At 49.7% G+C, this 25,798-nt stretch overlaps 1 protein-coding gene and 1 long non-coding RNA gene across 12 annotated transcripts in view; one reads left to right on the plus strand and one right to left on the minus strand.

Moving 5' to 3' along the window:
• The window catches only part of RAP1GAP2 (RAP1 GTPase activating protein 2), a 222,238-nt gene that overhangs the window by 11,284 nt on the left and 185,156 nt on the right, over positions 1-25,798 (minus strand). For all 9 annotated transcript variants that reach the window (XR_012008512.1, XM_072778999.1, XM_072779000.1 and 6 more), the window contains 8 exons: positions 20,972-21,072; positions 18,845-18,974; positions 16,601-16,756; positions 11,355-11,426; positions 10,743-10,829; positions 9,284-9,418; positions 1,919-2,056; positions 175-296 (listed from right to left, as the gene is read on the minus strand). Coding sequence is in view for 8 of the 9 variants with exons in the window: in XM_072778999.1 (XP_072635100.1) it covers positions 175-296; positions 1,919-2,056; positions 9,284-9,418; positions 10,743-10,829; positions 11,355-11,426; positions 16,601-16,756; positions 18,845-18,974; positions 20,972-21,072 (941 nt within the window). In the remaining variant the exon portion in view is untranslated. The remainder of the gene's footprint in view (positions 1-174; positions 297-1,918; positions 2,057-9,283; positions 9,419-10,742; positions 10,830-11,354; positions 11,427-16,600; positions 16,757-18,844; positions 18,975-20,971; positions 21,073-25,798) is intronic.
• LOC140606101 (uncharacterized) lies at positions 3,543-11,912 on the plus strand. Of its 3 annotated transcripts, none has more exons than XR_012008513.1 (5): positions 3,543-3,650; positions 4,236-4,409; positions 6,045-6,482; positions 6,725-11,211; positions 11,546-11,912. It is a non-coding gene; the product is annotated as an uncharacterized lncRNA (long non-coding RNA). The 3 variants fall into 3 exon arrangements; XR_012008514.1 differs by having other exon boundaries at positions 11,124-11,211; XR_012008515.1 differs by having other exon boundaries at positions 11,127-11,211.

Genomic DNA, 25,798 nt, shown 5'->3' on the forward strand with positions numbered 1-25,798 from the left:
AAATCTGCCTCAGTGGACAGAGCAGAGTGAGGGGCTGGGATGTGCGGGTGCCTAAAGTGTGGATCAAGGTTAGAAGGAAGCTATCTCCTGAGGCTGTGCAAAGCACTCCCCAAGGTTGGGCATCTGGCGGCTGCAGTGGTGGAAGGACCCACAAACCCCGCCCTGCATAGTTACCATCGAGTCCGGCTGTCGCCTTGGCCTTCAGAACCTGTGTGCAGACGGGGGAAGAGCCCCGACCGCCGCTTGATGGGGCTCCGTGACTGGTTCTTTGCCACCGCCGCCGCCACCACTGGAGGCTGCCAATGACAAAATAAGTGCTCACAGCCCATTCCAGACCCCAGTCTCCTTCTCTTCACCCCCCCCCCCACTTTCTGGTCTACAAATAGCTCCTGCACCCCTCAACTAGTCTGGAAGAGATCCCAGAAAATAGCAAGGCAGCTGGGAAAGCTAGATCCATGTAAAAGGAGGAGCTGAGACCCCCAGATTTCAGCCATTTGCAGCCTGTTTTCCTGTGTTCTTAAGTCAAACTTTGTGGCCCCATGTAATGGTCACCAAACACCAGAATTCTTAGAAGAACAAGGGGTCAGGGCCACCCTAAAGAGAGCTCAGCATATTGAAAAAGTCAGGATGGTTCAGGGGATCACAGCCTGAGAACCACAAAGCTAAGGCAGCCCTGAGGGTGACCTGGTCCAACCTCTCACCTTTCTGATGAGGAAGCTGAGGAGCCAAAGGGTGAGGGGATTGGGCTACAGTCATACAGCGAATCACTGGCAGGACAAGAACCCAGGGTTCAGACTCTCCATCCATTCCTCACAAATAATTGGGGTCCACACTGGGTCTCTCAATAACAAAACAGAATGAGCAGCAGAGCCAAGACCACGTGCATCCACAGGCCGAGGCAACCCGCCAAGAATGTGGCTCTGTTTCTGCCACATACAGGGGGATGAACATGAGATTGAGGGAGACTGCAGTCATTCTTTAGAGACTGCCTCTAAAGCAGGCTCCAATTTGTGCCATTTGTGTGCTGTGAAACCTGAGTAAGGAGCCCAAACTCTCTGGGCCCCCGTCTCATCTACAGAATGGGGATAACTGTCCTGCCTTGCTCATTTCACAGACCTTCTGTGTAGAACAAGACAATAGTTATGAAAATATTTGTTAAGTCCAATGAATTATGTAAGACCACTTATAATACTAATCCTTAGTATCAATGTGGGTATATTCTATTTGAAAAAGAAAAAAAAATCCTAGATTATAGGAATCCAAAGTCATTTTGTTTTTTAAATGGACCAATTATGTGGTTCCTTTACCTGGCCATCCCTGGTGCAAGCAGGCCAGGCCCAAACCCACAGACATGCCACGCTCTTTCCTTGGGAACTGCATACACAGTGATTCATGGCAAAGACTCCCAGTCAGGGAGACACGCACCCAGATCCCAGCTCTTCAGCTGAGCTAAGTGACCTGTGGCAGGTTACTAAACCTCTCTGCACCTCCTTTCCTCAAATTTGAAATGGAGAACACATCTGCTACAGGAATCAGATGAGATACTGTGAAATTACTTCGCTCCATCCCAGGTGCAGAGCAAGCCGGGGGTGGCTACTGTGATCATTAATACCAAAGCAAGGATACCCCTCACCTCAGGGGTCCCAAGCCCCTGGGCACAGAAATCATTTTGCAGGGTGAGCCGCAGGGAGGAAGCCCAGCCATCAAGGGAACTCAGAAAACAGGAAGGAGACAGGGAGGGCTTCTCTTCTGGGCCAGCCCCAGCCGTACCTGTGATGGATGGAGGCTCCATTTCACAGGCAGGGCCCTGGGTCCTGCTCTGGTCCCCTGGCCCACGCCTGGGTGCATTTACCCTCCTTGGCAGGCCTAGAGGGGCCCCCTGGGAACCTGGGCACCCCCCGGGGCCTGCGGCGCTCACCGAGAAGGTGGTCTTGGTGACCTCCATGCTGTTGTGTGAGATGCCTCCGCTGAGGCTGCCAGGGATGCCTCCACTGTGCTGCTTCTTCTGGCTGCTCACCATGGTCTCCATGGAGTGGCTGCGCACACGGATGGCCCTCTGAGGGGAGAAGTGACAGGGACCTGAGAGCTGCAGCCCAGTCCGCTGGATGTCCCCACCCTCCTGGCAGGGTCTGTGGACATTGCCCTCGGCTCGTGCACACTCATGCACACGCAGGCCACACAGGGCCCTGTGCCCATGTGGGGCCACCAGAGAGCAAAGGGCACACCAGCAAACAGTGAAGTGTCCAGGAGGGGACACCCAGGGCAATCGGGGGCTTGTCACAGTGTGCATGGACAGGAACAGCTAAAATCAAGACTGCTGAGCCTCCAAGCAGAGAGGGGCCTGGGGGGTGACGACTGCTCCCTCCGACCACTGTGCAGGTCTCTGCTGTTCTGGAACCAGACCCAAGGACAGTGGCCATAGTGAGGACAGCTAGTTAACACAGAGGGAGTACTCCCACAGGCCTGGGTCTTTTAGCATTGTCCTAATTTTAGGAACGCATCTGGTTTCCCCAGCTGACGTGGATACTTCTTAGAGATAGGGGTCAGGTCTGACACATCCCTGACTCCTCTCCTGCCATTGTCTCAGTTCCAGCACAGGGAGGGACACACGGGAAGCATGCCAAAAGAAGAGTAGCCACATTTATTGAGGACTTGTGATGTGCCAGGCTCTCTGTCAAGAGCTTGAGATGTATTCTCACAATAAGCCCACAGTGTGAATACCTCCATCCCATTTCACAGCTAAGGCTCAGAGAAGATAAGTGACCTGACCAGGGGCACACAGCTAATAGGGGGTAGAACAGAGGATCCAGATATAAATCCTAATGCATGCAAAGATACACAAATGGAGATATCATGAGTTGCTCACATAAAATGCCACCCCCACCATATTCCTTGGTGGCAGCACCACTGTCTTGTCCAATTTCCCCTCTTCCTCCACAGGACAATGATCAGTTTAAGGAGGTCACCTAACCTATTCCCCTGCCAGGGGGGCAGGGGCAGGAGAGGATGTCTTCTGGGAGCTGGGAGGAAAGGTGGTCTCAAGGATTGCCAAAAAAGATGTGACATTCTGTACCTGAACTGTAAGGAGCCACATTGGGGCTGTGAGGGATCAAGCCTGCGGGACAGAGGTGACCAGCCAGGACTGCTGAGGGGACAAGGGAGAGAATCTGGATGCTGAGAGCCACCCTGAGCCATGAGTCACCCTGAGCCTCCTTGTTAGCTGGGCTCGCGGCTTTTCCTTACTGTGGGAGCCGGCTAAGGTTCTCAGAAACCAAGCTTCAGAAAACTGACTCCGGTCAAGCGTATAGATGCAGGAAGCCAATTCAGGAAGGGGGGTCATTTGCAAAGATGACTGCCTTGGAGACTTGCTACTTTTGCAAGGAGGCACAGAGCCCACCAACCTCCTGTCCCTGAAGTCATTGAGCCTCTCCTGTGTGAGTCAAAGATACCACTTGAAGGACATCATCTCTCTCCGTCTCTAACCACAGAATGGCATCGCCTAGCAACAGTTTCCAGCCAGCACATTCTATTCATTCCATCACCCAGAGACAACATTAAGTCATACACCCTTTCAAAAACTGAGAGCAGGAACTGAACTGAGAGTGTGGCACCGCACTGAGGTGTCCCTGGATGAACAGCAATGTTCCCTAGTGAGTCAAGTGCTCCATAAATCTCAACATCATGACATTGTGCTGGTGCCCTTGTGGGTGCCACCGCCACTACTGCTGTCATTAACAATGACGTGTCAGCTAATCGTGCATGTTCTGATGCATTCCTCATAGTCTCTTTCCAAGAAACATGAGGTGTGGTATGATAGGCTCTATCTACTATGAGCTTCATATATATGAACTTACTCCCAACAACCCTGAGATGCAGACAGGACAGGCACTGAGAGAAAAGGTCCCAAATGGCAAATGATTGCCCAAGGTCACACCATGGGTAGGAGGTGGACCCCAACTCAGGCCCCTGGGCTCTAGATGAAAGGGTCCCCAGTATCCCAAAAAGTGGTCCCAACTGAACATATAATTGAACTGGTTGGTAGATTAAAGGATGATTAGAAAGCAGAGGCCCCCAGCCTCTTCTCAAAAGGCTCCAAGGTTGGTGTGAGGGAGGATCTTGTGTCCTCAAATGCCCTTGCCGCTGTCTGAATCAGCAAGAAAAGTCTGAGGAGACAATGGGCTGGTTGGGGATTCCAGGGATATGCAGGGTGGTCATCTGCTGCCTGACACTTACAGGAAGAGGTCTGATTCCTGGTCTTCCCAACGCAACGTATGAACCTCTCTGACACAGAGCCTCCTCATCTGCGCAATGTGGTGATGGTCCTGCATGAGGACAACAGGAGGCCGCGCGCACTGAATGCCTGGTGGGAAACCTGCTCACTCCGGGCCAGCTTTCTCCCCTGCTCTCAGGTGAGAGACGCGATGGTTGCCTCAAAACCTTAAAGCTTGACTTGGACAAAATAACCCAGCAATATGGTCTAAAGGATTTTACATTTTAATCTGATGAAGAACTGAAAACACTAACCTCAAAGTGGGCAGAAGAGTCCAGGGGAGGGGGGAAGGGCAGAGAAAGGACAGTGTCCCCTCTGCTTGCATCTTCCCAGGGACAGGCTGCTCACTGCTTGCAAAACTGCCTGTTCAGGGGTGAACTGCCCGACCTTTGGAGAGGTCTCCCATGCACTGAGCTGAAGTCTTACCAGCTCTAGGCCTTGCAGTCTTAGGCCAGTCTATTCCCGTATTTCACCCAGCTGTCCTTGTACTGTCTGAGGACACAACTGTCCTGAGTCTCTGCTCCTCCCAGCTAACCACCTCTGCTTCCAGTGTCCTTCCTTGGCCCTGATGGTCGCCCAGCCCTCAGCTCAGCTCATGGCTAACCTCTGATCAGGCTCCCCTTTGGAGGGAGAGGGGTAAGAAAAAAGAGGGGGTATCACTTCATTCCAGCAGGGATTTGAGCTATCAGTTAGCATTATGTAGGGGACAGGTCTCTCCTGGGCCAACCACAATCCTTGCTTCCTTATGAGTTTGTGCTCCCTTATGCTTCCAAATGGGTTCTGTGAATTATTTTGTGTGTGTGTGTGTTTTTTTTTTAAGATTTTATTCATTCATTCAAGCAGAGACACAGGCAGAGGGAGAAGCAGGCTCCCTATGGGGAACCTGAATAGGACTTGATTCCAGGACTCTGGGATCACACCCTGAGCCAAAGGCAGGTACTCAACCACTGAGCCACCCAGGTGCCCCAAATTTAAAAAAAAATTGATTTTTTAAAATTTATTTTTATTTATTTATTTGAGAGAGAGAGAGAGTACATGCTCACCCATGAACTGGGGGGAGGGACCGAGGGAGAGGAAGAATAGACTCCCAGCTGAGCAGGAAGCACCGGATCACAACCTGAGCCCAAGGCAGACGCTTAACTGACTGAAACCACCTCCCCCCCGCCCGTGCCCCTGTGAGTTGTTTCAGTTCAACAGACTTAAGGAGACAGAGCAAGGCACGAGTACTAAGGGGGGCGTGCCTATCTGCACAGGCAGGCAGTAGAGAGAGGGCTGCCTGGGGAGAGGGATGCTAACTGCCTGCCTCCTGAGATCATTCCTCATCAGGAGGTGTCCTGAGGTACCCTGAGGACTGGAACCAGGCCTCTGTCCCCTTAGCAGGGCAAACAAAGGATGGAGGTTGACAGGAGAGGGAAATACCCTCCACATCTCCATAGACCAGGCTCCAACCATGAGCCACCCAGGCGGCCCTACTGGCAGGTACTTTGCCTGGTGCTCCTCTCCTGCCACTAGGGGTCACAGTATACCGGTGCATTAGCTGTCACCACGCCTCAAAGTTCCCGGAGAAATTCACCTGTAGTTGTCCCTGCGGGCTGTGGTCCCCACTCTGCCACTGGGCCTCTTCCCCTGGTCCTCCAATCCCCCTTCTGCATGAAGAGCTTCACGGAGGGCTGGGCTAGCTCCCTGTTTCTCAAAATGTGGCTCCCGTGTGCTTTGCATACATATCACAGAGCTATATCAAATGGTGTTACTTTTTCTTTTCATTTGATTACAGACCAATACAAATTTCATCAACAGCTGGTAGCAGCTGAGAACAGCATTTGAGAACAATCGTCTGGGGATCAATATTTTTCAAAGGTGAAAAATGCATAGCTCTTTTATAAAGGAAGATATTCTTGCAAGACCAAGAATACCTCCACAGACCCCCACAGCAGCAGGCGTAGGGACTGCATTTTCAAGATACCTACTTATTCCACAGAAATGCTTTTCATTGTGAGTTTCACTGCAAAAGTTTAGTCTCTATAATTGGAAATATGTATATTTTTAGATTATCATCTAAGTGAAAATGCAAAATTTTTAAGTGTTGGTAGAACTGGCAGATTTCTGAGACTATCTCTGAGCACTTGGTTTGAGAAGCAGGTCTGGACATCCATAAACCAACTGTTCTGTTTCTCACGGAAGGAAAGCTTAAATTACAGCCCGTGGAATCGAGGTAAGAAGGGAGAACTATCCTGTGCGGTGGGAGGTTCTGAGCAGCTCACTCTAGGGCAGTGATGGGTCTGCTTCCTGGGAGAGGAAAGGACGGTCCCAAGAGGCAAGGGGATGGGCGGTGGAGACTGTGGTTAGCCCTGGGAATTCTCAACTGTTTCCATGTGAGATGAGACCTTTGACCAGAAGGGGATCAAACATGCAACATTTCTTTCTGGAATCATTTCATGCACCTCTTCTTTCAAGAGGAATCCCACAGAGATCTGGGTGAGGAGCTCCCTGAGGAATACTAGTAATTCTGACACCACAGCACCACCCTAGGGGTGCATGAAGAAACATCAAAATGAGAGGTGGTTTCCTGAGCTGGATCAGACCATAGCCCTGGCCACAGGCACAGCCCAGACATCAGAAACCCCCGGGGCCACCGGGCTCCATGCTGCTGCACCTGGCCTGCCCCCAGCTTTGGCCTCCACAGCCTGGGACCCGAGAGGGTAATGGTGGGAGGGACAGGGCAAAAGTGCTGATGCTCCCGACTTGGTGAAGCTCATCATGACGATGAGAGCTCTCAAGGCTTACTGTGTGACCACCCTGACAGCCGCTCCCGCACTCCCAGAAGTGCTACCTCAGGGACAGGAGTCACAGAACTCACAAGCAGATCTGTCTTCAGCCCACAAAGACAGAAGGATTAAGGGCTGAAAAGAAAAAGGCTCTGGACTATTGGATCAAAGATGAGTCGCAATGAAGTCTTGAAGCCTCTCCTCTCTAGAAACCCCTTCAGTCAGAGCCACCGGAGTCAAAGGCAGATTGAGAGCTTTTCCTCCAGAGGCATGGGGCCAGACAAAAGGCCTCAGGCCACCCACCCGCAAGCCCCACAGCCCGCATGAAGCTGCTGGGCTGTTTTCTCCCTGGGCACTATAGGCAGTAGCCACAGCCTCCTGGCTTTCCCAGGTTCCAAAAAACTACTGAAACTTGGAAAAAACCAATGGTGAACTTCAAAATATAGAAACTTGCAAAAGTGGAAGCAACACACACTCCATTAAACTCTGCAAACTTTCACGTTATGTGAGCTGGTCCCCCACAGCTGACACTGTGGCTAGATAACATTTCCCGCGGCATACGGGAGCACTGGGATAGGCTTCATATGGCACAGGGGGGAGCCGCACAGCTTGTCCCCTTCCCGGGGCTAGCTGACCTGGTGCCCTCTGTCCCCCCAGACCTTCTTCTCCCTCCGGCCCCTTCCCTCCCCACCTTCTCCCATTTCACCCTGGCGGTCGCTGTCCTGTGGACCTGAAACAGACGCCTGGAGTCTCCCAGCACCTGGGCCAGTGGCTTGGCTCCTCCCGCCTCCCCTGCCTCCTTGAGGAATCCCAGTGGCTGCCCTGCCTGGGGCCAACAGAGCCAGGCCCTGACCGCTGTGGTCTAGCCCGGTGGCCAGGGACAGACCCCAGGCTTGCCCAGGCCAGGCTAGCACGGGTGGAATCTTCACTGAGGCAGGAACCAGAGGCAGGATTGGATAGAACACAGGCTCCGCAGCCCAGCAGATTCGGAGTCAATTTACTTTGTCTCTTTGAGCCTCAATTTCCTCACATGTAAAATGATACCCATAATTCATAAAGTCAAGAATGAATTATTATCCCCATTATAACAGCCTCCTTCACAGGGCACAGAGGGTGCGGTGCGGCCTGAGATGGGACAGTGCGTGTGGGGCTTCCACCCTACCTACCACCAACAGCTGCCGCTCTCACTGAGCATTTACTGTATTCCAGGCAGTGTGCACATTACTAAGCATCAGGTATTATTTTGGTGAACTCCTTCAGCAACTCCAGAGGTCCAATTTATCATCCCTGTGTTGTTGAGGAAAACACCGTAGCTCAGAAACGTTACTGTGCCCAGGATCGCACCAAGCTGCGAGTGCAGCACGGACAGGGCTAACCCTGACCCCACACAGTCTGTTTACCAATCATTCTGCAGCGGGCAGTCCGGCAGAATGTTAACCTAAGAACCAGAAAACCTAAGTTTGTTTCTCTAAGTAGGTGTAAGGTTTTGAACAGTGCTGAGGCCTCCCTGGGCCTGTCCCTTTGTGTGTGAGTGGGAATAACAAGAGCCGCCCGGCTGACAGCACAGAACAGCTGCACAGAACAGCACCTGCACAGATCAAGCTAGATGCTGGACATCAGCACTGTGTGGACCACAGAACACTCAGCAAGTGCGTGAGAATAAACCTCTTGCAACTCAAGCCGGCTCAGTGGCTGTCCAAACTCTACTTGAATACTTCTAAGAACACAGAGCTCACTACTTCTTTTAGCAGTTGTTATGGTTAGAAAGTTTTTCCTTTTGCAAGGTCTACAGGGAGTTACTTGCCTGTTACTAGCCCACTGGCCCGGGCCAGGTCCTCCAATGCCCTGTCAGTTGGAAAAACTCACTGCAGTATCACATGCTGGCTGCTAAAGACCCCAAAAGCTGTGTCCCCGCTCTTGTTTTCCGGCCCTGAGCTCCTCATCCTGACACAGAAGGAAGCAGTTGGTCTGTACTGGCTCCCCTCCTGCTCCCAGTCCTCTCCCCGTCCCTGCTTCTCAGACTCCTGGGCCAGGAGGAGATGATCTGAATCAAGGAAGGATGTGGAGGATGCCAGAGATGCTGCTGGCTGCTCCGACCACTCATGCTTCCTGAGGTCCCCATCCTCTGCCAACCCTGCCATACTGGCACCTGGGCTCTGGGGGCAGGACCACATGCACCTTGTAGCTCTTGCCTTGCATCCTGCCTCCCCCCATCATGCGCCATGCCAGCCGACTCCTGGGCCTATACCTTAAACGACTCCAGGAATCCTCCATGGCCTCCATTCTCAAACTTGTCCTCTTCAGGGCCCAGTCCCAGCATAGCCTGCGTGTGGGTGTGAAGCTCATCATGGAGGTTGTCCAGCAGGGCGGCCCGCGTCCGGTCCTGAAAGAAAAGAGGGTAGGGATTACAGAGCTGGCACAGAGGACAGAGATGTGCCCTCTCCCGGGGGGCTTCCAACACCTAACCAATAGCATCCCTGTGACAGTGTGGACCTGAGGCCTCACTGGGTTCCATGCTCACAAATACTGCGGTTAGCAATAAAGCTCTGTGGCCTCTGCTGTCTTCCCCTCCCCTTCTCCTTGGGCCATCCCATGGCTCTACCCTGACTCCCAGTTCAGATCTCCACCTCAAGCTCCACAGCCCTACACCCACCTCTTCTCCATCCAGACAGTGGGCCAGGGCCATGCATACAATGTCCAGGGGGCACCATTCACACACTCCAGCACTAGCCCTGCAGCAGCCCTTGCAGGCCCCTCCAGGTCAGCAGATCCTAATAGAACTTCCTTTCCCAATGGCCCCCACGACAGTGAAGAGTCATCCCTTACAAGCAAGCTGTTATCATCTGCCCTAGACTCTTGTAAAAGCTTCCAGCCTGCCACCTTTCCTGCCCTCCTCCATAGGGATCTGTCCTTCTCATCAACACCAGAGTAATCTAATATACAAAGCAAACCAACACTCTAAGTACTTTATTAGCACCTCATCACCTCTTGAGTTCAAAGCCCTTCCTGACCTGCCCCCAACCACACCTCCAGCGGAGTCTCCACCCACCCCCCACATGAGTCCTTCTCTCAGGCCATGTCAAAACCCTCTGGGGCTCCCTCAAAAGTCATGCTCTGATCTGCCTGGCAATGCTTATGCTGTTTTCCATGCCTGGAATAACCCTCCCCAATCTTTCCTCCTGGCAAAAGGCTCATCAAATATCTAGATTCAGCAGCCCAAGGGCCACCTCCTCAGAGAAGCCCTTTCTGAGCACACCCCTGTTCTACATGGGCAGAAGTGGTCATAGCCCCCATGCTGGCCTCCATCATGGCCAAGTGCCCACACTGTGCCACGTTTGTCTCTTAAGTAATGGCTTCTCCCCAGCAGTCCAAAACCTCTGGAAGACAGAAACTGTGTCTCCACACACAGCAGGTGCTCAATAAATGACCAGCATACAAGACTGACTGACTGACTAACTAACTAACTAACTAAATAAATAAATAAATAAATAACTGACCGGCAAATGGTCGGCCAGGCCTAAAGTTTGGCTGGAGTTTCCACAAGAAGAAAGAGTTCCTCTATCAACACAGGGCTGAAGAAAGCTCAGAGGGGTGGGCAAAGACAGTGCTCCTCCCCTAAAGCAGCCCCCAGGAACAGACCCCAGGAGAGGCTGGATAACAAGCAGCCGGGAAGGTAGCAGGAAGACTTCCAAAAACAGAACTCTCACCTCCAGCTTCGCAAACTTGTCTGACTTGCAGCAGGCGTTCTCTGCGTTGGTGAGCTTGGTGAGCAGGAACTCCCTGAACTCTGGGCCCTAGAACAGACGAGAAGCTCTGGGATGCTCCCAGCCCAGCTGTCCCCAAATGGGCTTTCAGCCACAGTAACAGGAAAGCAGAACGGGGCGCCTGGGGAGGGCCCCTACAAGGTCCCCTTCTGACTTTTGGTCACTTTCTAGCCCAGACCAGGACCACCTGGTAAGATGCCTCCTGGTGGAAACCAGCTGTCCCGTTGCTGGGAAGTCAACCCCCAACACACGGTTTCTGTGACAGGAGGGAATTCTTGTCTGAGGCTCCTCAGATGGAGGCATAAGTACAAAACTCTCTTCTAGCAGAAAGACAACCCCAGAGGCAAACGCTCTGACAGAGGGTGCTGTACTGGGCTGGACGGGCAACATGAGGAGGTGGAGAAGACCCCGGGTAAGGAGATTCTCCCAAGCTTGCCAAGGTGCCTCTCGCCCACTCCAGCCACTTCACTCAGACACTGAAACCTGAAGTCTTCTGTAAGAATGGAAAGGAGAGAAAAAAAAAAAAAAAAAAGAATGGAAAAGAGAATTTCTTACCTTCTGGAAAACAGGAGGGCTGGGCAGAGGTGGGCCAAAGGCGGGTACATCTTCCCGTGCAGTGACTGAGACCTGAAACAGGGTCTTGTGTGGGCCAAGGTAGGGGGAGGGGTCCAAGCCAGGGATAACGCACCCCAAGCCCTGGCCCAAGCGATGCCCACCGCTCACAGCAGATCTCTTCCCCTCCCCAGAATGCAAATACGAGGCTCCCGTGAGCCATTACCACCAGCAGGGCCACCTTGCTGGAAGTGGGGCTACAGCGCACAAAGCTATCTACTGTCTCTGCTGCATTCCTGGAGGCCAGAAATCAGTGTGGCAAGATGACTGGACCTAGGGCCCGACTTCTTACTGCTATGCAAGTGCCCAGGGGGCCTCATGTGACTGGATATTCAGACCATGAAAAAGGCCAAGTGGGCAGCCCCGGTGGCGCAGCGGTTTAGTGCCGCCTGCAGCCCGGGGCGTGATCCTGGAGATCCTGGATCAAGTCCCACGTCAGGCTCTCTGTATGATGCCTGCTTCTCCCTCTGCCTGTGTCTCTGCCTCTCATTCTCTCTCTCTGTCTCTATGAATAAATAAATAAAATCTTTTAAAAAATATTAAAAAAAAAAAAAGAAAAAAAGAAAAAGGCCAAGTGAGCATTGTTAGCCCTGTTTTACTGGTGAGGAAACATGTGCCCAGAGACTGAGAGCCATCTCCCCACAAGCACACAGGTGATTAGCCACAGAGATGGTCAGAGAATCCAGACCTCCTGACCCTGCCCTGGGGTTTGTTTCCCACAACACTGACTCCCAAATGTGGTCACACATCAGAATCACTTCAAGGGTTTCAAAAATAAATCCCGACTGCATGGGCTCTACCCCAAACCTACTGAATCATAAGCTCTGAGGTGGAGCCCAGGAATCTGCAACTGTTAAATGCTCCTCAGAGCTTTTGTGTGGTTGGTGGAGCCCTGGCCCCAAGCATAGGCTCAGACCGTCCAGGTGAGGCTTGAACTAACAGAGCACCAGAGCCCAGGCTGAGAACTGTGGGTGAGAGGACATGAAGCTGCTTTGCACAGGGCGACCCAGGCTCCAGGTGGGTGTATGCGGCTGGCCAGCCTGGGAAAGCACAAGCTAACAGAGTGAGAGCACCCAGGTGCTCTGTGTGGGGGCCTCCCAGGCTCAGGACAGACCCCACAAGTCCGGCTGCTGTCCCCATGTGGAGGTGCCCTGGTTTCACCTGTTCTCAACCCACGAGACCACAGACCTCTCTGGAGACTGTGCCCTCTCCCTTCCCTAGACGGCCACTGACGTAAGCCTGGCCCTGGCCTGCTGCCAGCCTCCCTGGCCTGTGAAGTAGGGCAGATGCAGACAGTCTGCCAGACCGGGCAAGCGGGCAGCTCGGAGCCAGGCCAAGGGAAGGTCCTGCCAGGGTCTGGGAGGAAACAGTGGGAGAGAGCTGGTCAGTGCGGCTTTCTCTCCCCAAGCTCAAGGCTGTCTACATGCCCAGAATTAGGAAATGGTATGTGTTCAGCTGACAAGATTTCTGGCTGGTTCTAGCTGCCAAACAGCCCCACCACCACCACCCACTGCACACAGGAATCTGGGGAGGGCTGGTAGGAAGGAACCTGGGAGGAGGCCAGAGCTCAGGCCTCTGCCCTCTTGCCAGCCCAGTGGCCCTCCTTCTCCAGCTTGCACTACAGTGGTCTGTGCTAACCAGGTAAGGAGCTTCAGACATGCCCTCCCACCCACTGAGTCTCCCAACTAGATGAGCCCACCACAGAGGCCATGTCAGGAAAGCAGAGGACAGGATCCTTCCTGGTGACAGTCATGTATCTTCTATTCCCACAGTGTTCCCTCTCCTGACCCCTTTCCAACGCAGTGCCAGTTCTTCGCAGCTCCCTCCTCTCGAGGACAAGTGGGTTGCCGGGCCAGCAGCAGAAGATGCCAGAACACAACCCCACCTCCCAGTTTTCTAAGTTCACTGCAGGCCTCCCAGCAGGGGGCAGGGCAGGGCTGAGGAAGAGGCCTGAACACAGGAGCAGGCTTGGGGCTTGGGGCAAGAGAGTAAAAGGATATGCCAGGGAGGTGGGGAGCCTCCAAGCACTCCAAACCTGAGATGCCACAGCCAAGTATGGCCTAGAAGCCTTAGAGAACTGAGCCAGGTGCTCAAGCACCAGATCAGCGGTGAGGGGTTCTGCTGTGTGCTTCGCACTGGGTTCCCAACACCTCTGCAGAATTTCAGGAATCAGGGGCAGGGTGGCCTCAGACAGGAAGAGGAGGGGGTCTGGGTGATGGTTCAGCTGGAGTTCCCTTCCAATCTGGCAGGGGACAAAATTCATGTCTGAAAAATAACCCGATGTAACATTTTATGTACACCTGAATTTTAGAGCCAAGTTCCCGCCTGCTGGGACGGCTCAGTGATGCCGACCACAGGTGGACCTGGACAAAGATTCTGGCTCCACCCCTTCTGGGCTCTGTGGCCTGGGGCCTTAAGTAACTTAAGCTCTGAGCCTCAATTTCCTCCCTGTAAAATAGGGCTAACGAGAGACCCTGCCTGACCAGGGTCTAGGGAAGACTCAAGAAGACTATGCTTCTAAGGGCCCAGCACAGTGCCTGGTAGGGAGCCAGTGCCTGAAGAGGGGTAACCTACTACCTGGCGCTTTGGGTTTTTTACTTTCCCTGCTGACCTGCCTAATAAAGGACACCTAAACTATTTCAGAGTTCCTCTAAATCACTTCCTAATCTCTCCCTCACACACATAGCTCCCCTCTTCCTCAATACCCCTGCCCTAGCTCCGCTTTCCCACCTGCAGTACGTCAGGGCTGGAAGAACCCAGAGGCTGTCAAGTCCAACTTCCTCATTTCACACAAGTGGAAGCTGTGGTCCAGAGAAGGAAGAAACTGGCCCAAGGCCACACAGCAGTCAGAGGCAGGGCCAGGACCAGAACCCCCAGCTCCTGAGCCTCTTGGTCTGGGGGCCTTTCCTGCACATTCCTGCCCTGTCCCCCCCTTTCTTCTTCTTTCCTGTTTCTCCTCCCCAGTGGGGGCTCCTGGGCATATCTCAGCCTCTTCTGCCACAGCCTCTGGGAGTCTGTAGAGGTCAGTGAAGGTCTCATTTCACCCTGAATCCTCTGAGGAACTGGATCAGGTCCTCCTCTGTCTTCTCAGCACCTGTGGTGCTGCTGGGAACATGAAAGGACAGAGCTTAAGGAAGTGCCTTGGAAGGCCAGCCTCCCTGCACTCTGCACCCCTGGCCCCTACTCGCAGATCTTGCCTTTTTGGCCTGGCTGTTTGCCTGGCAGGCGGGCCACACAGTCCCACAGCCTTGGGACAGTCTGGCTCTTCCTGTGGGCCCTGCTTCTCTGCTATTGCCATCCTCTCTGAGAATAGTGCTTTGCCCCGGACCATGGGCTAGGGCTGGGAAGACTTGGTAAAGACTTCTAGCATCAAAGCTTGAGGTGAGGTGCTGCTTTTTTGGGACTTCTGTATTTCTCACTCTACAAAGCTCTTGGGAGAGTAGAGAAGCCAGTTAGCTGAGGTCCATTTCCTATTGGGATAGAAAAACCAATACTACACGTCAGGAGGCCCCATTCTGCCTCAGAGGCCCAGCAGACAAGCCGCACGTTCGCACATGACTGCCTGCCAGGGTCCTCCCACCACACAGCTTTACCTCAAAGCTCCCACTCAGTGGCTCTCAGCCTCGACCAGCTGTGAAAACAGCCAGTGGGCTGTCTGAGTGGTCCAACGGCTAAACCACTCAATGGTCCTCTCTCCCTCCTCGGAGGCTGGTTCCCTATGTCACCTCCACAGACCCCACCCCTCGCACATTGCCTGTTATACAGGAGGCACTGAATGAATGAATAAACTTGCTTCCATCGACAACTCAAGCAGCTGTTTTAAGTGAGTGCCCATTTTGGTCTAGGAAGGTGGGTCATCAAGGAAATGCCCAAGCCATGGCTCTTCCAACTTCTTGGCTGAAATTGCTCAGTGACAGAGGAGCATGAATGTGACTGTCCGAATATGAAAGAATCAGCTTGCCTCACAGCAGAGTGCGGGGTTTTGTTTGTAGTCTCATATTTAATTTTAAAGTTGACGTGAATTAGGCATTTAAAATGTGTGGATTTCTACCGATATGATGATTACATGCATCATTTTCTCTTCCTAAATCTTCAAGCAAAGTTGATACTTCAGGAAGCATTAGGACTTCAGGAGTCCTTAGAACCAGCACTGGCCCAAGTTATGACATTTTCAGGTCTCCCAATTTCTCATTAGCAATGACAGGCTCATTTCCTTGTTAGACTGGTGGTTCCTAACACTGTGAGGAGCAGAGGGGCCCTCTGAGAATTTGAGCTTCGGTTTCTCTCCCCCTAAAACACAAAGTATCACATAAACTCACCATTTTACGCATAAACAAGTTTGCATATCAACATTTTGCATATATCCACAAGAGATTCAAAGACTAACCCACCTCAAAGACCCTGCCTCAGTCTATCTCCCTTGGATCCCACACCCCCCAACACCACCGAGATAGGGAGAAGCTGTTGTGCAAGAGGTCAGAACTGTTTCCTACGGAGAAGAGAAAGAAAAGGCTGATGGTACCACCATCAGGAACGGGCCAGGTGAGAGCTGCTGGGGTTTTTCTGCATTAGGGAGGACACTGAGCCATTCTGGAAGACCACTTACTGATCTGGAGGCTTGGACTCAGCTGCTTGCAACCCCACCTCTGTGGGAATCTTCAAATAAAGATCTATCATTTCTTCCAGAACAGCTAAACCAGCAGGACGCACTCCAGGCCAGGGCCTACCGGGCCCCATGCCCTCCACAGTTCTCACCACCAACATTTCTTTTACATTTTTTCCCTTTGTTACCATCCTTCTTCCTCTCGCTGTCCTAGCAGTCCCCCCGCCACCCACCCCCTTCTCTTCTTTTATTGCTCTCCCCTGGCTCTGCCTAAGTCCAGCCAATGGCATCACCAGATTCCAAACAGAGGCACCAGGAGTTTCTAAATCCTTGAATCAGATGCTGCTGAACCTGGAGGCAGCCAGAAAGATGAGATGACTTCAGAAGGTACCTTCCAACAAGAGTCCAGCTCCCAAATCCCAGAACTTGGGCTTTCAGAACATTGGTCACACCAACACTAGGAGCACCATCTCGGAGAATGACCTGAGGAGCCACCGAGCACTAGTGGTCCCTGACATTACTAAATCCAGAATATGTGGAGAGATGCCTGGGCCTACCACTTCCCCCACCGAATCGTTTTCCTCACCTTGTAGGACGGGGTCTCTGTGCCTGAGTTCTCGGCCTGCACAACGATGTAGGCGTGTAAGAAGTTGGAAGCAATCATATCAGGGACGAATGGTGTGTTTTCTTCTTGGAAGATGATGGCCACAATGTCATTCCCAATGTGTCTCTTTCTCTGGAGCTAAACAGAAAGCGGGCCATTGTTATAAGCCAGCTAGGAACATCCTGAAAACAGAATAGATCTATGCAGGAAATTTCTCCTAATTCTATCTTTATTCTATCCTGAAACTCTGAGACCTAGCCCTTCAAGGGAGTTTTCCTCAGGCTTTAGAAACCATCAAAAAGAAAAACATGGGGAAGACACTTAATATGTTAGGTAGAGGCTAGCAAGCACGTTACCAAGCTCTATAGCATGCAGAGCCCTGACTCAGGACTCAGGGAGAATAGTTAAAAGGTGAGGGACAGGTTTTGCCCTGGTAAAGCCAGTAATGGATCCAGAAGAGACACAAACACAGGTGAAGCTACCTGAGAACAGAAAGAAAGGCACCAGCCAGCATGTGCTAAATCAGCTGCCCCACACGAAGTGTCTGGCCCTCTGGGGGCAGAGAGGAGAGTAAAATCAGAGGCCTGGTGCTAATCTGAGAAGGCTTCCTGGAAAAGGAGATGGGAGTAGGGGGTGGGCAGAGCTTGATGGAAATGTGGATAAGCCAGATGAGCGGGCAGATGATTCTACACCAGAGGGAAGGAGAGCCACACTCAGAGAAGGAGGGCAACTTGGCTTGGCAGAGGTCACAGGAGAGAAACCCAAGCCTGATTCTGTGTCCCAAACTGGGCCAGGTGCTTTCACAGGTGATCTGGATCACCAAGCACTACCATGGTGCATCAGGACCCATGCTGTGCTGTATTCACACACAGGACTTCCAATCCTGGGGCCCTCCTGTACATGGAGCTCTGGCTGGGTGCTCACCTTCAGATTTGTTCCTTTATTAGGCACCTAAGGCATGCAGGCCCTATGTTTCACATCAGTCCTATTTCCAGAGCACTGCTATACAGATTGAGCCCCATGCTGGGTGCTTTTACACAAACTGTAAAAGTTATCCCCCTCTTCCTCCCCTTTCTTGGGAGGAGAAAATTAATATTTATTCAGTCTTTTGCAGAGAGCCAAGCCCTGTGTACTTCCCACTGAATACAAGGGAGACTGAAAGAGAGCCCCAGGCTGGGGCATAGGGCAAGGAGGCTATGAGGGATAGAGACGAAAGTGAGATGTGGGGAGAAAACCTACTTTAGATTCAAAAGGAATCCTGCTCCCATTTGTTTCTGGAACATTCAGTGGTTATTTTAGAGCCAAATCACAGTCTCATTTGCCAATTTCCTTTTTCCCTAAGAAGCCAGGCACTATGTTTACAGTATTACATCTGTGCTCCCTCCTCAGATCTCTGCTCAGAGAGGAATGGGTCAGAGTCTGGTGGAGAGCCTACCTTCCTTTCTGAGTTTCCTAGAGACTGAAACAGCACAAAGAGTGGGAGGGGGCAGATGGTGCAACAGCCAGGCCTCCGCTGCTGGTCTCAGGGCTCACAGAGAGAAGAGCCAGGCCGCCCTGGGGACACACCACTCAGAAGCAGCAAATGAGGGAGGGCAGAAAATGCTGGATGCAGAGGTCTCACCCAGGTTCCCTGCTTGTGATAAAGACCAAATTCCTGCCCACGAGCAGGTGTGGTGAGAGATGAGGCCAAGCAAACTAGAAAGGCTAGGAGGCGGGGCTATGTCTGGGGCAATGATCACTGTCGGGGGGGGGCCTGCCGCCTATTGCTGAGGCAGGAGAGAAGCCTGCCACCAACCAGCCACTGTACTGAGCCCTACAGTCAGAACCTTCTGTGATGCCTACAACAATCCTCTGACTCATGAGGAACATGAGGCCACAGGGTTAACCAGCTTGTCGGGGGTCACATATCCTTGAGAGCAGAGCTGGCGTCAAGCTGCTCTCTGCAAATTCCATCATGTCCCCCTCACCACCACCCTACATGAGCACTGCTGGAGCTTGAGTGTGCTCCAGCAGGGCACTTGGGCTCTGCTCCCAGCTCTGCCCCTAATCAACCGGGACACAGTCTTCTAACCACACTGAGCCACCTGGGTGAGATAACAATGGAACAGACTGGCCTCCGGATCATGAAAAGATGGAGGGGGCTGCAGCCCCTCAACTATCTGAGACCAGAAGCAGGCTTTCACCTCACACGCCCCACACACCCAAAGCCCTCCTGAGCCAGGTTACCTGCTGGGCGTCTCCCTCGGTGAACGGCAGCTTTGTGGAGACGTGAAACATGATCTCCCTGTCCCGGAATACCGTGTACACGGATTCCACCCCCGTCTGTCCGTGGGTCACGTCCAGGCCTCCTCGGAAACTGTCAGTAAAACAGGGCAAGAGCAGGAGGGAGAGACTGTGAGGAGAAATGGGCTACGTGGCGCAACCTTCCGAGGATACAAGGGCGGGAGAAGGAATGAGAAGACACGGAAGAGCCAGACACAGAGAATAATGATGTATGTGACGCAGGCAGGTCTGTGCTTCAGCACACACAAGCTCCAGAGTCCTGCCCATTAGTCTATTATTTAAGAGACAGAGGCAGGACATCCACAGGGTCAGTGGGAAGGGAAGTCACCCACCTACAATCCCAGACAAATGCTGTCCCAGGTGCCCGTGGTCTCCATGGCTGGGCATAAGCCTTTTCTCCCTGCAAGGCCATGTCTAAGTCCTCAGCCCAGAACCAGGGCAACCAGCCATCCTGTCGGGAGCATCCAGAGTCAGCCTGAACAGGTGACAAATGCTGGATTTCCACCCAGCCAGTCCCGGAAATGGAGACCCCACCAGAGCAGCACCCAACCTAGTGGTATCCAAGGAGCCCCTCTCCAGTTATATCCTCGAAGGCAGGAAAGAAAAGTACTAAGAAACTGGGTGGGCTTCCAGGAGCCACCCCTTCTTCCTTAATAGACATGTGGCTCCTGGCCATAGATCACATTCTTCAGCAGGGGGAGGAGGTTGCAGGTTCCTTTAAGAAAATGAAATAAAGCAGACCATGGATGTCAGTCCCCACATATGCTGTAATACAAACCAGAAAATGTGCTCAGGCGGGCATGGCGGGAAGTTCACTGGGCCAGGGGTCAGGCAATCCAGGAGACCTTGGGCACGTGACTTAATCTGCCTAGGCCCCAGTATCCCTTCAATAAAGGGCTAGAAGCCCATGATCTCTGGGGTCTTCCTGGTTTGAAGAGGCTTTATTTCATCTATTCTAAGGCACACCTTTTCTCACATCTTAACATCTCTGAAATCAGGATGCACCTCAGAGTCGATGGAAGGTGGCATAGGAAAAACAGTAATGCAAGGATCGCTGTGCTCACTCCGCATGGGGCACCAGCACGGCTGCTTTGCATGTGTGATCTACATTATTCTCTTAACAACTTGGCAGCATCAGAAGTATTTCTCCCTCCCTTTTACAGCTGAGGAAACTGGGGCTTTCAGAGGTGAAGTCACCGTTCAAAATCATGGAGCCAGTAAGTGGTGGAGGTGGGATTTGTAGCCATGTGTGATTGACTCCAGATGGCAGTGGTGACCTTGTTGGGGGAGGAAGACAGAGGAAGAGGTGGGTAAAGAAGAGAAATAGAAGGGAAGAGAGTGGAGGAAGAAAGTAATCACTGAGCACCTACTATCCCCCCAGGCCCAGAGCTGGGTGCTTTCGCACGTGATAGGAGATCCTGCTAATCTGGATGCTGTAGAGGGGGATTCTCGGAGCTCAGCTGTGAGCCAGCCATGAAGACCAGAGCAGGCTGGCCAGGTCTGAAGGCCCTGCTCAAATGCTACCTTTGTCAAGGAAAAGCACAGGCCATAGTTTTCCAAGCTATAGCCCCAATATTCTTTCTTTCCACTTAGAGAACCAGAGACTACTACATAGATTCCTGCCAGAAGGGGGGAAAAAAGATTCCTGCCAGGGAGATTACTATATTTCCGTCAACTCTTAATTACCCATTCTTTTTGGGTATTACCCAAAATGGGCCACTTCCCCCCAAACTGCACAGGGTCCTCCTTCCTGAAGGCCTGGCAGGTGAGTGACAGAGGAAGGAGGATTCATTTCACTCTTGGTCTGAGTCAAACCTGGGATGGAGCAGTTTCATCATGCATCAGATGGCCAAATCAGTGCTGTTCGCATAACCTGCCATTCTGGATCATCCCCCATCTCACCTGCTTCCTTAAGAATGCATTTAGATGTGGATCCCTTGCTGAAAAATCCCATGCGTCTTGTGTGTTTTTTTACCTCTCACATATGCCTGACACTCAGCTGCTCCCCAGATCCCTTACTCCGGGCTTTCATCAATGAGGCTGGAGTCATCTCTCTTTGTTGATACCCACCCTTTGAAGTCCTGCAGTGTGATCGTGTCTCCCAACAGGTCTAAGAACTCCTTGAAAGCTGGGCTCTCCTCATTGTTCCCAAACAGCTCTTCCTCCAGGGTCTGAAAGAGAAACAGAACCAGGGGTAAGAATTAGAAAAGCCTTCTTGATGCCAATGGAAGGAATATGGTTGACCAGCTACCTGATCATTTCCTTCCTTTTTCCCCACCCCTCAGCACATTTGTGAGCCAGTGTCTCTGGTTGACTGAAGAAGAACAAAAAGAAGCTCACTCAGCAGAGCTGGAATTTCAGGGCTAGTTAATGAGGACTTTCTATCTCAACAAAGCCTGCTGGTCAGTACAAAAGACAAAGCTGAAGCAAGAGTTCTTAGACTTGATACCAAAAACCAATCCATAAGTGAAAAATTAGTCGGACTTCTGACAAAGGACTAGTATCTAGAATATATAAAGAACTCCCAAACTCAGTAGTAATCAAAATTATAATGAGATACCACTTCACACCCCTGGGGCGGCTATAATCAAAAAGAAAGACAAGAACTGATAGTAAGGAGCACGTGGGTGGCTCAGTCGGTTGAGCATGTGACTCTTCATTTCAGCTCAGGTCATGATCTCAGGGTCCTGGGATAGAACACCGCTCAGTGGAGAGTCTACTTAAGGATTTCTCTCCCTCTGCCCCTCCCCCCACTTGCTCACGCTCTCACTCTCTTAAAAAAAAATACATCTTTAAAAAAAAAAGAACTGATGGTGAGGACACAGAAAAGTCAGAAGCCTCATACACTGCTGGTGAGAATGTAAAATGGTGCTGTCTCTTTGGAAAACAGTCTGGCAGTTCTTCAAAAGGCTAAGCATAGAGTTACCATATGGCCCAGCAATTCCACTCCTAAGAATATATCCAAGAAAAATGAAAACATAAGTCCACAAAAAAACTTGCACATGAATGTTAATAGCAGCATTATTCATAATAGCCCAAAAGTGGAAACACCAGAATGTCCATCAACTGAAAAGTGGATAAACGAGATGTGGTATGTCCATACAATATATAATTCTGCCATCAGAAGAATGTAGGCCTGACTCATGCTACAACATGGATGAACCTTGAAAACATGCTAAGCAAAAGAAACTAGACATAGAAGACCACATATTATGATTGCATTTATATGAAGTATCCAGAACAGCCAAATCTGTACAGACAGAAAGTAGATTTGTGATGACAGGAGCTGGAGATAATGGTGACAGAGTGACTGCTAATGGGTATGGAGTTTCTTTTGAGATTGATGAAAATTTTCTGGAGTTAAGATCGTGGTGATGGTTTCATAGCTCTGTGAATATACTTCAAACCACTGAACTGCACACTTTATTGAGATAGAATTCTCAAACTGTTATGAGTAGTATTATATGTGAGTTACACCTCAATAAAGCTGTTATAAAAAGTTTTTGAACAATTTAAAAAAACAATTAGAAAATGGTCAAGAGAGTCAGTGGAACATGTGACTCTTGATCTCAGGGTTGTAAGTTTGAGTCCTATATTGGGTATAGAAATTACTTAAAAAATAAAATCTTAAAAAGAAGAAAGAGAAAATGGTTAAAGGCTATAAGCAGTCATTCCACCCAAAGAGATATATACAGATGGCAAATAAGCACGTGAAAAGATGTTCAACATCATGAGCCACCATTAGAAAAATGCAAATTAAAACCATACTGCAAAAAATTAAAATTAAAAATAAAACCATACTGAGACATTACCACACATCTATCACAATGGTTAAAATTAAAAAATAGTAACAACACCAAATGCTGGTAAGGATGTAGAAGAAATGGATTACATATACATTGTTGGTAGGAATGCAAAATGGAACAACCACTCTAAAAAACAGTTCAGCAGCTTTTTACAAAACTGAACATGTAATCACCATATAACCCAGCATATGCTCCTCGGCATTTACCCCAGAGAAATGAAAACTTATGTTCACACAAAAACCTATATACAAATGTTCATAACAGCTTTATTCATAATAGCCCCAAACTAGAAACCATCCAGATATCCCTCAAAGGGTAACTACTAAAACAGATATTTATACCATGGAATACTACACAGCCATGAAAATAAATGAATCCTACTGATATACTTAAGAAGTTGGTTGAACCTCCCTGAATGGGGAAAAGAGCCAATACCCAAAGGTTATAAAGTATATGATTCCATTTATTAAATGACAGAATTTTAAAAAGTGGAGACTACATTAGTGATTGCCAGGACTCAGGGACTGGAGGTAGAAGGGATGATAGAGGCAAGAGGAAAGGCTGGCACAGTTATGGAAGGGCCACACAAGGGATTCTTGTCTTGGTGGACATCTTCTGTATTTTGACTATGAAGTTTACACATGTAATAAAATTATATACAATAAAACACACACACACACACACACACACAGTCACATGTGAAACTGGGAAAGTCTGAATAAGATCTGAGGACTGTATCAGTGTCAATCAATATCCTGGCTGTAATACTGCACTATAGTTTTATAAGACATTACCTTTGAGGAAAATTGGGTAAAGAGTACACAAGACCTCTCTGTATTACTTCTTATAACTGCATGCCAATCTACAAATACCTAGAAATTAAAAGTCTAATAATTAAAAAAAAAAGTAGAAAGCAAAGCTGGAAACAGTAGTAAACTCTACACTTATGACAAGCTTGAAACACTGTGGGGCCTTGTCCAATCTGCAGGCTCTGCCCACTGTGGCAGGACCAGCAAACAGTGATGACTACAGACATCCACAGATGGCACTCAGCAGCTGCATATGACACAGGACATACCCCAGTATACACAATCACTTCAAGGAGAAAGTCTTTAATAGGTGACTCTCTAGTATCTTCCCAATACCTGCCTTATAACAAAAAGAGCAGATCCCAGGTTCTATGCCTTCAACAGGGAACAGAATCTAGCTAGACTTCAACAACTTTACCCTTTTTTATAGTATTACTGTTTAGAATTACCTGCATTTCATGTAAGGGATACTAATTTTCTAATTAGAGTAGTGATACAAAATTTCCTTTAAACAATGAAAACTTTTTAAAGAAAATGTTAGGTGGTTAATAATAGTATAGATGTGATAAAAAGTAACAGAGGCATATGGTAGAAAATACGATCTTGGATGTCATTTGTGACTGACTGAAGTTTAGGAGACACAGCTCCCTAGCAGGGGTCAGCAAATTATGGCCCATGGGCCACATCCAGCCTGCTGCTTTATAAATAAAGTTTTACTGGAACACAGCCAAGACAATTCATTTAGTTTTGTCTTTGGCTGCTTTTGCACTCCAAAGACAGGCTTGGGTAGTTACAACAGAGACAGTATGGCTCATGACATCTAAAATATTAACTATCCAGCCCTTTACAGAAAGTGTGCTGATTCCTAATGTATAGCGTGCCACAAAGGCATGACAACTCTGGCCCACCAGGCTGTTTACCCCAGGTCATGAGGCTAGAGTGTGGGAGAACAGCTGCTTCTGGGTAATGTGCATCTTCCACTGGGAAACAAATTCAGCTTACTCACTGGGGTGTGCCTCTCTCTAGGATTTACACCCAGCCAGGTATTAGCCTGGCTTGCCTTTATTTTTACACTGGCCACGAGTTTGACCACACACTCAGGAAGGGAGTCTTAATCATCACTGTAACCCCTGCAGTGTTGACCACACACTCAGGAAGGGAGTCTTAATCATCACTGTAACCCCTGCAGTGTTTAGCACAGTGCCTGAGAAACAGGAGAATTAGATGGGACTTACTTATATCCTAAGAACAGCACAGAGCTTTCATGTAACAAATGTTCATATTAATTGCCCCATGGCTGAGTGAAGTAAGTCAATCAGAGAAGGACAAACAGTGTATGTTCTCATTCATTTGGGGAATATAAATAATAGTAAAAGGGAATATAAGGGAAGGGAGAAGAAATGTGTGGGAAATATCAGAAAGGGAGACAGAACATAAAGACTCCTAACTCTAGGAAACGAACTAGGGGTGGTGGAAGGGGAGGAGGGCAGGGGGTGGGGGTGAGTGGGTGACGGGCACTGAGGGGGACACTTGACAGGATGAGCACTGGGTGTTATTCTGTATGTTGGTAAATTGAACACCAATAAAAAATTAATTTATTAAAAAAAATTGCCCCATGGATATAAGTTTGCAAAACAACAACTTTTTAAGAAGTTTAAAAAAAAAAATACTTATCTCCCTGTGTACCTCCACCCTGGCTCAGTAGCATTAGGTAAATAAACAATACATAGACCTCTTCTCAGAGATGGATGGTTAACGTTCAGTAATTATAATTTTGCTGGAACACTGGATTGTAATCACCTTATGAGATCTGCTATGGTAAATTTCACAAGCAAAAACTTTAATTAGGAGGGTTATATTAGCAGAGCTGTACAAAATAAATATGCAATATATAAAAATAATTAGAGCAGCTACCTGAATAATCTCCCTTCAATTACAAGATTCATCTGTGTTAGCCTCTCAGCTCCTAAACTCTTCACTTAATTAGAATGTTTTTAAGCAAACACATGTCTCCTGTGGTCTAATAATTTCAGACAAGGAAGTCAGCTATCATCTAGCCAAGAAACACACCATCATGCAAAAAAAAAAAAAAAAAAAAAAACCCACAGATAATATTGAAAGATATTATCAATCTACCATAAAAGCATCAAACTTTATCCATTAATTCACACAGCAAAAAGTTATGAGTATATTTCTATAAAACCACCATGCTAGGCTCTTGGTTGATACCAAGATGAAATTGGTGTGAACCATTCTACTTGAAGAAACATGGGTGTGTTTAG

This window comes from Canis lupus, chromosome 16 (assembly GCF_048164855.1).
Source record: "Canis lupus baileyi chromosome 16, mCanLup2.hap1, whole genome shotgun sequence".
NCBI classification, from domain to species: Eukaryota; Metazoa; Chordata; class Mammalia; order Carnivora; family Canidae; genus Canis; species Canis lupus.